This window comes from Heteronotia binoei, unplaced genomic scaffold (genome assembly GCF_032191835.1).
Source record: "Heteronotia binoei isolate CCM8104 ecotype False Entrance Well unplaced genomic scaffold, APGP_CSIRO_Hbin_v1 ptg001426l, whole genome shotgun sequence".
NCBI lineage: Eukaryota > Metazoa > Chordata > Lepidosauria > Squamata > Gekkonidae > Heteronotia > Heteronotia binoei.
The window spans coordinates 13,052-22,084 of NW_026800272.1; the positions used below are offsets into that span (position 1 = coordinate 13,052).

General features: G+C 45.8%; 1 protein-coding gene across 1 annotated transcript; it reads right to left on the minus strand.

Annotated features, from left to right (window-relative positions):
• Positions 1–8,262: 8,262 nt before the first annotated feature.
• Positions 8,263–8,743, minus strand: LOC132591065 (large ribosomal subunit protein eL32-like). Its single transcript, XM_060263951.1, has one exon. It carries the CDS (start codon positions 8,727–8,729, stop codon positions 8,322–8,324), a length of 408 nt encoding a protein of 135 aa, XP_060119934.1. The 5' UTR covers positions 8,730–8,743; the 3' UTR covers positions 8,263–8,321.
• Between the last annotated feature and the right edge of the window lie 290 nt (positions 8,744–9,033).

Consider the following 9,033-nt stretch of genomic DNA (forward strand, 5'->3'; position numbering starts at 1 on the left):
GGCTCTTGCGTTAAGCACATTTGGGTACCCCTGGGCTATACAATGTTCTCTTGTGTGTATTCAGTTGAAAAAAAAAATGCCCCAAAATACCAGTAGGGTATTTTGGAGTATTTTTTTTGGCTTAGATATATATGAATGCAAATCCCTAGTTACGGGGTCATTTCATAAAAAAAGAGGTTCCAGAGCTCATTGGCACAACTCTTTTGCGTCTGCCGCCCACCCCTGACATCACCGGAAGGTGTACTAAATTCTATCAGCTCAGCATCTGCCTTAAAATGCTTCTTGAATTAGAATTGACTCCCGTCGTACTTCTTAAATTCCTTTCTCCTCTGTAGCCACAGTGGCATGAGGAAGGTTCCCATCAGCCTGCTTTAGAGGTTTTGGTTATTTTCCCATTTCTTGTGAGGAAAAATATTAGAAACTTTTGTAAAATCTTAGAATTCATCCAAATTCTCACGGGGGCAGGAGAAGGGGGGAGTTGAACAACCCAGAAGCAAGTCTTGGGGCAGGGGTAGGGTTGCCATGTCCAATTCAAGAAATAGCTGGGGACTTTGGGGGTGGAACCAGGAGACTTTGGGGGTGGAGCCAGGAGACATTGGGGGTGGAACCAAGAGCAAGGCTATAACAAGCATCATTGAACTCCAAAGGGAGTTCTGGCCATCACGTCACATCACAAAGGGACCGCACACCTTTTTAAATGACTTCCTTCCTTAGGAAATAATGGATAGGGCACCTTCTTTTGGGGCTGATATAATTGGACTCCCTGGTCCAATCTTTTTGAAACTTGGGGGGTATTTTGGGGAGAGGCACTGGATGCTATACTGAAAATTTGGTGCCTCTAACTCAAAAAACAGCCCCCCCCCAGCCCCAGGTACCTGCAGATCAATTCTCCATTATTTCCTATGGAAGTAAGTTTCCATAGGGAATAATAGAGTTCCCAGCAGACATTTCCCTCCCCTCCCCCCGCTTTCTGATGACCCTGAAGCGGGAGGAGGACCTCCAAACTGGGGGATCCCCTGCCCCCACCTGGGGATTGACAACGCTGGGCGGCGGGGGGAGAGAGAAAGAAAGACCACAATAAAATTTAGAGGTTCTGGAGCTCCGATCCTGTGAGCTCCTGCCCAAAAGGAGGCCTGCCTAGTTATAAGTTTAGGAAGTCATTTTGAATTCCTACAGGCTCTTTGCTTCAATAAGTGGCACGTTTCAAGCAGTGAAAAGAAGCAGGGTCTCTTCTCCCCACCACCTATTTTTGTAGCTGCAGAAGAACTGAGAAGGAGGTGTAGGACCCGGGTTGTCTGGGTTCTTTCCTGTGTTCCAGGGTCAGCACTGCACGCAAGGGAGTCTAGACACAGATGTAAACGCCAGTCCGTAGATAAGACTCTTGCTCTGACGGTTTAATACTCCATTATCATGTCTGCTGTTCTGCTCCCTTTTATTAGCTTAAGGCTGTTAGCTGAATGAGCAGCTGAATGCATTTTTTCCCTCCGTCTTCACTGTGGAAGATGAGAAGTGTTTGCCTGCTCCGGAACCACTTATATTGGAAGGGGTGTTGAAAGACCTGAGTCAGACTGAGGTGACAAGAGAGGAGGTCCTGCAACTGATAGACGAATTAAAAGCTAATAAGTCACCATGTCCGGATGGCATACATCCAAGAGTTCTGAAAGAACTCAAAGTTGAACTTGCGGATCTTCTGACAAAAATATGTAATCTTTCATTGATATCCGCCTCCGTTCCTGAGGACTGGAAGGTAGCAAATGTCACCCCCATCTTTAAAAAGGGTTCCAGAGGAGATCCGGGAAATTACAGGCCAGTCAGTCTGACTTCAATACCGGGAAAGTTGGTAGAAACCATTATCAAGGACAGAATGAGTAGGCACATTGATGAACACGAGTTATTGAGGAAGACTCAGCATGGGTTCTGTAAGGGAAGATCTTGCCTCACTAACTTGTTACATTTCATCGAGGGGGTGAACAAACATGTGGACAAAGGAGACCTGATATTATAGCATTGGGAAAAGTCCAGAAAAGGGCAACTAGAATGATTAAAGCTTTGGAACACTTTCCCTATGAAGAAAGGTAAAAATGCTTGGGGCTCTTCGGCTTGGAGAAACGTTGACTGCGGGATATCATGATAGAGGTTTACAGGATAATGCATGGGATGGAGAAAGTAGAGAAAGAAGTCATTTTCTCCCTTTCTCACAATACAAGAACTCGTGGGCATTTGATAAAATTGCTGAGCAGTCAGGTTAAAACGGATAAAAGGAAATACTTCTTCACCCAAAGGGTGATTAACATGTGGAATTCACTGCCACAGGAGGTAGTGGCGACTACAAGCATAGCCAGCTTCAAGAGTGGGTTAGATAAAAATATGGAGCAGAGGTCCATCAGTGGCTATTAGCCACAGTGTGTATATATATGTGTGTCATTTTGTAGAAAAATAGGTGGTGGAGCTCGTTAGTGCAACTCATTAGCATATGCCACCCTCCCACCAGCCAAAAGCAACCCAATGCAAGAAAAGAGAGCCCTGGGCGAGTGAGGCCTGCTTGAGATCCAGCCAGCCCAAGCAGGCCTCCCTCACTTGGGGCTCTCCTGGGCTGCCCCCCTACATAGTCAAAAGGCCAGCAAGTCACCCGCGGCCCAAAATCACGTAAGAAGTGGGAAAAGGGTGGTGCAGGCTTCTCCAGGGGTTAGTGAGGGCTGCTGGGGGCTGGCTGGCTGCCCCCACTCCTAATCCAGGGATTGTTATACAGTTGCACGCAGGCCTCAGATTCAGTTGGAGCTCACAGGAGCATAGCTCCTGAACCTTTTTGAGAGTTTCACCTCCTTTTGAGAGTTCCACCTCCTTGTCTATTGAATAGTATTGCAGCTGTATAACAATCCCTGGATGAGCTCCACCACCTATTTTTCTACGAAATGACTGCTGGTTGCAGCTACTATTCAATGGACAAGGTAGGTGGGGAGGAAGATGGGGAACCCTCAGAAAGGTGCAGGAGCTGCGATCCTGGGAGCTCCTGCTGAATCTGAGGCCTGGGCAACAGTGTGAGGACTTCTAGTGTCCTGGCCCCACTGATGGACCTCCTGATGGCACCTGGGTTTGGCCACTGTGCGTACAGAGTGTTGGACTGGATGGGCCATTGGCCTGATCCAACACGGCTTCTCTTATGTGACACAGAATGTTGGACTGGATGGGCCATTGGCCTGATCCAACACGGCTTCTCTTATGTGACACAGAGTGTTGGACTGGATGGGCCATTGGCCTGATCCAACATGGCTTCTCTTATGTGACAAAGTGTGTTGGACTGGAGGGGCCACTGGCCTGATCCAACATGGCTTCTCTTATGTGACACAGAGTGTTGGACTGGATGGGCCACTGGCCTGATCCAACATGGCTTCTCTTATGTTCTTATGTGACACAGAGTGCTGGACTGGATGGGCCATTGGCCTGATCAAACATGGCTTCTCTTATGTTCATATGTGACACAGAGTGTTGGACTCGATGGACCATTGGCCTGATCCAACATGGCTTCTCTTATGTTCTTATGTGACACAGAATGTTGGACTCGATGGACCATTGGCCTGATCCAACATGGCTTCTCTTATGTTTTTATGTGACACAGAGTGTTGGACTCGATGGACCATTGGCCTGATCCAACATGGCTTCTCTTATGTTCTTATGTGACACAGAATGTTGGACTCGATGGACCATTGGCCTGATCCAACATGGCTTCTCTTATGTTCTTATGTGACACAGAGTGTTCGACTCGATGGACCATTGGCCTGATCCAACATGGCTTCTCTTATGTTCTTATGTGACACAGAGTGTTCGACTCGATGGACCATTGGCCTGATCCAACACGGCTTCTCTTACGTTCTTATGTGACACAGAATGTTGCACTGGATGGGCCATTGGCCTGATCCAACACGGCTTCTCTTCTTTTCTTATGATGGGGCATCCCTGGTTTGCAAAAGAAGCAGTTCTGGACAGAGGCTATTACGATGAGGAGGACTGGTTAAAAGCCAGGGCTTCGTCGAGAAACAAACGATCCCCTTAGAAAGAAATCGTGATGGATCAGCTGCCATTGTGAGAACAGAGCTGGTTTGGAGGGTGGGGAGGGGAAAGAGAGCCTTCCTTGCTGTTTTATTGAGCTGAGTTAACACAACTGCCAGCTTGGCATATCTTCACCCATATAGGGTGACATTCCAACCAGGCTGAACTTTTGAACTTGGGAAATCTTGTCTCATTTACAGAAAGCGAAGCTGGCCTCTGTTAATAAAAGGGAGCTTAGCTGCACTCGCTGTCCGATTTGACTCCCTTTTTTGGGGCTGAAGGGAGCAGAGATAGCCACAGCTGGGGAGGATCAGGAGAGCCCAGAATTGGGGCCATGGTGTTTTCTCCTTTTGTAGCTTCATCCTCTCCCCCCGCCCGCCCCTGCGCCTCTTCCCCAAGATGTGTTTGCTGTCTGGCTAGAAGCACTTCAGTGTTGTGCGAGCAAGGAGAATCTGAACCCAGAGCTGAGTGCTGCCGTCTGTCATCTGTCAAAGGGTCGTGATGTCGTGCACAGAGAGGTAAAGGCCTCCGGACCACTCTACTTCCATATCTTATTTATTTATCTTATGATTTATAGTCTGCCTTTCTCACTTTCTCACTTGGGCTCAAGGGGACCTACACAGAATGAGTCATGCATGCAACAAGAAATGATATACACAGTGCAATAGGAATTAGTACCTTGTAGAACCAATCAGAAGTCTAAAAACAGGGCTGAAGTGAACCCTGAGTATTTACATGGCGCATTAAATAAGGCTATTATGAGGGCCAGATCTGTCATAAACGGGGCGTTGTCAGGCCGGGCCGTGTGTCATAAAATGTAATGGCAGGCAGTGGAGATATAAACGTTATAAAGGACACAGATAAACACAACGTTTTTGTTTTTTTTAAAAACCCTTAAAATATGTTTAAAATATTAGCACTCTTGCAATATTTTGTTTGCAAATCTACTTTTGATTTAGTGACATTCATTATAGAAATCTCATGGTCAGTGCTTTGAGCCTGAGACCCAGGGGAAAACATGAAATGGCTGGGCATTGCCTTGCGAGTTTTTGTACATAAGTCGCTTTGCGTGCTGGTCAGCCAGTGAAGAATATAGAGGCTTTGCTCTGTAGCTCTTGTGTGATTGAGCTAGCCTGGCAAAGCAAGCTTTGACGCAGAAGGAAGCAAGAGACAGAGAAGGAAGCAGATGACAGTGAGCTGCTCGCGGGCCTGATAGCCTTCCGAGGAGCCTGCATTAAATGATGCAAAATTATATACTAGGATCTTACTTAACAGCGAGCTACACCCAGCAGTATAGACCACAGTCCCCAATGACTTATCTGAGTAACTTTGTGAATTGTTTTGTACAGCACAACCCTATTCATATGTGGTGCAGGGGCATCAAAATTTGTGCTTTGTAAGCAGTGCCTGAGCAATCCCCTGGTACAGAGTGGTAATGCTGCAAGCCTGCAGCCTGAGCTCTCTGCTCACAACCTAAGTTCGATCCCGGCGGAAGCTGTGTTCAAGGTTGAGCCTGTTAGGGGAGGGAGGGATATAAATTTGATAAGATAAAATAAAAATAAATAAACCTTCCAACCTTCCGAGGTCAGTAAAATGAGTCCTCAGCTTGCTGTGGGGAAAGCGTAGATGACTGGGGAAGGCAAGGGCAAAACACCCCGGAAAAAGTCTGCCGTGAAAACGTCGTGAGAGCAACGTCACCCCAGAGTCGGAAACGACCGGTGATTGCCCAGGAGACCTTTCCTATCCACCAAAGAAGAGCCCCGTGGCGCAAGGTGGTAAAGCTGCAGTACTGCATTCCAAACTCTGCTCATGACCTGAGTTCAATCCTGGCGGAAGCTGGGTTCAGGTAGCCAGCTCGAGGTTGACTCAGCCTTCCATCTTTCCATCTGAGTCAAATGAGTTTGGTGTAGTGGTTAAGTATGCGGACTTTTATCTGGGAGAGCCAGGTTTGATTCCCCACTCCTCCACTTGCACCTGCTGGAATGGCCTTGGGTCAGCCAGAGCTCTGGCAGAGGTTGTCCTTGAAAGGGCAGCTGCTGTGAGAGCCCTCTCCAGCCCCACCCACCTCACAGGGTGTCTGTTGTGGGGGAGGAAGGTAAAGGAGATTGTGAGCCACTCTGAGACTCTTCGGAGTGGAGGGCGGGATATAAATCCAATATCTTCATCTACCTCACAGGGTGTCTGTAGTGGGGGAGGAAGGGAAAGGAGATTGTGAGCCGCTCTGAGACTCTTTGGAGTGGAGGGCGGGATATAAATCCAATATCTTCATCTACCTCACAGGGTGTCTGTAGTGGCGGAGGAAGGGAAAGGAGATTGTGAGCCGCTCTGAGACTCTTCGGAGTGGAGGGCGGGATATAAATCCAATATCATCATCATCATCATCTTCTTCTTCTTCTTCTTCTTCTTCTTCTTCTTCTTCTTCTTCTTCTTCTTCTTCTTCTTCTTCTTCTTCTTCTTCTTCTTCTTCTTCTTCTTCTTCTTCTTCTTCTTCTTCTTCTTCTTCTCCTTCTCCTTCTCCTTCTCCTTCTCCTTCTCCTTTTTCCTTTTTTAAAAAACAGTGCCTGAAAATGACAAGTTGCCCACACATGTAGGGAGAGGAAACATTGGACCACTTGTATTGGTTGTCCCAAGGTAGGGAGGTTTGATACCAGGCAGTGTCCAGAGCGGTAGCTTAGAAGAACCAGGGCTGTGCTCGTGCCCGTATGGGAGGTGTGCCACTTGCAAGCTGGTTTCAGAGAGGAAATTTTCAAAGAGTAGTGTGGGTTTTTTTTTAAACTGTCAATTGTGATACTACGGATTTTCAGTCGTGATAAGGGATGTAATTGCGGTTGGGTTTTATGGGCAGATATGTTTATCCTAATTGTATTGGTATAAGCTGCCTTAAGCCCACATTAATGAGGAAAGGGAGAGCAGAAATATTATTAATAAAGTAAGCAAACCAACCTCACAGTCTAGAAGTCGTCATCTTCATCTGGGCCAGTGTGCTGTTCTTGTGTGGTTATAATAGATCAGTTCCTTTGCTGAGGGGGAAATGTTTTTTGTTTTTTTTTCATTGTAACGCGTGCATTTAATTCAATTCGTTTGGTTCCCAAATCCATAGCTTACATTAATGATGCACCTTACTACATTCTCTTGCTGGTTCAAGAAAACAAGCATAAACGGCTCTCGTGGTTTTCTTCTGCAGAGGAAGCATCAGAAGGGTGCATTTCGCATAGAGGTGTGTGCCTGCTCACACACACACACACACACACACACCCCTCCGTCTAAACGAGTGGGCACTTTGTGCAGTGGGGCAACGTTCAAACATAGAAGCTCTGATTGTCTTTTTTGGTGCTCTTGTTCCAACGTGTGAAGTGAGAATAATCATCTTAGAAAAAGAATTAACGCTTTAAAACAAACAAAAAAAAAGAACGACTGTCACCAGGAGTCATTTTGTAGAAAAATAGGTGGTGGAGCTCTTCCAGGGATTGTTATGCCACTGCAGCTACTATTCAATGGACAAGGAGGTGGAACTCTTAGAAGGAGGTGGAACCCTCAGAAAGGTTCAGAAGCTGCGCTCCTGGGAGCTCCCGCTGAATCCGAGGCCTGACTGTCACTAGCCATACAGATATTTAATTTGAATGAACCTCCAGGCAACCATCTTGTTTTTGCGGCAGATGTGAGGGTTAAGTAGGAGCGTTTTGATTTCAACCAAATGGCCCTTTTTGCAACTCTGGGCTCAGCTATTCTGGAGGCAATACAATTTTGATGGAAGTTTTAGCAGGTAAGAACTTGACTAGTGGCTGCCATTTTTGGATGGCAGCATCGTGTTTCTGTAATACAATGTAGTATAGCTAATTATCATATGGAGAACAGCATTACCTCTTTGAACAGACCAGGGAAGAACAAATGCTTACCCCATGTACAGATAATTGTCTTTTTTTTGGGGGGGGGGGGAAATACCCTCAAGAAAATTAAATAACAATGTTAACAGCATTGGAGCTAAACTGGTACTTGTGTGTGTGTCATTCAATTTCATCGAATGCCCACGAGTTCTTGTATTGTGAGAAAGGAAGAAAAGCGCTTCTTTCTCTACCTTCGCCATCCCATACATAATCTTGTAAACCTCTATCATGCCATCCTGCGGTCGACGTTTCTCCAAGCTAAAGAGCCCCAAGCGTTTTAACCTTTCTTCATAGGGGAAGTGTTCCAACCCTTTAATAATTCTAATTGCGCTTTTCTTTTTTCTTTTTTTTAGTTTTGATATTTTATTAAATAGTGTTGTGTAAGAACAACTATTCATTCTCCTCGCTACGCAGTCTTGCATTTGGATTGGTAACCTTGATAGCAAGCTGAGCTGCCCTTTCCACAATTACTTTTCGATTCTTGGAGGAAACATTGTGAGCAATCTCTGCACAATAGGACTTGTTACTCATCATCAGCACCTCCAGCTCTTTGACATTGTGGACAAGGAACTTTCTGAATCCTGAAGGCAGCATGTGCTTTGTCTTCTTATTGCTACCATATCCAACATTGGGCATCAAGATTTGTCCTTTGAATCTTCTGCGAACTCTGTTGTCAATACCTCTTGGTTTTCTCCAGTTACGCTTGATTTTGACATAGCGATCAGACTGATGACGGATGAACTTCTTGGTCCTCTTCTTGACGATCTTAGGTTTGATGAGGGGTCTGAGGGCTGGCATGATGGCAGTCGGCTAATCCTAATTGTGCTTTTCTGAACTTTTCCCAATGCTATAATATCTTTTTTGAGGTTCGGTGACCAGAATTGTACACAGTGTGTGTGTGTATGAATATTTGCACCGAGTATATGTTGTATTCAAATAATAATTAAAAAGTGATGAGTCAGGCTTATAATGTGTACATGGGTTAGATGCTTTTTACATATCTCCTTTGATATTTTCTTTGGGGTATATTATTTAATGACTACAGTCTCCCCCGCCCCCACATCCCCCCATTATGATTATGCAGATAGGAGAGTCTGATTAC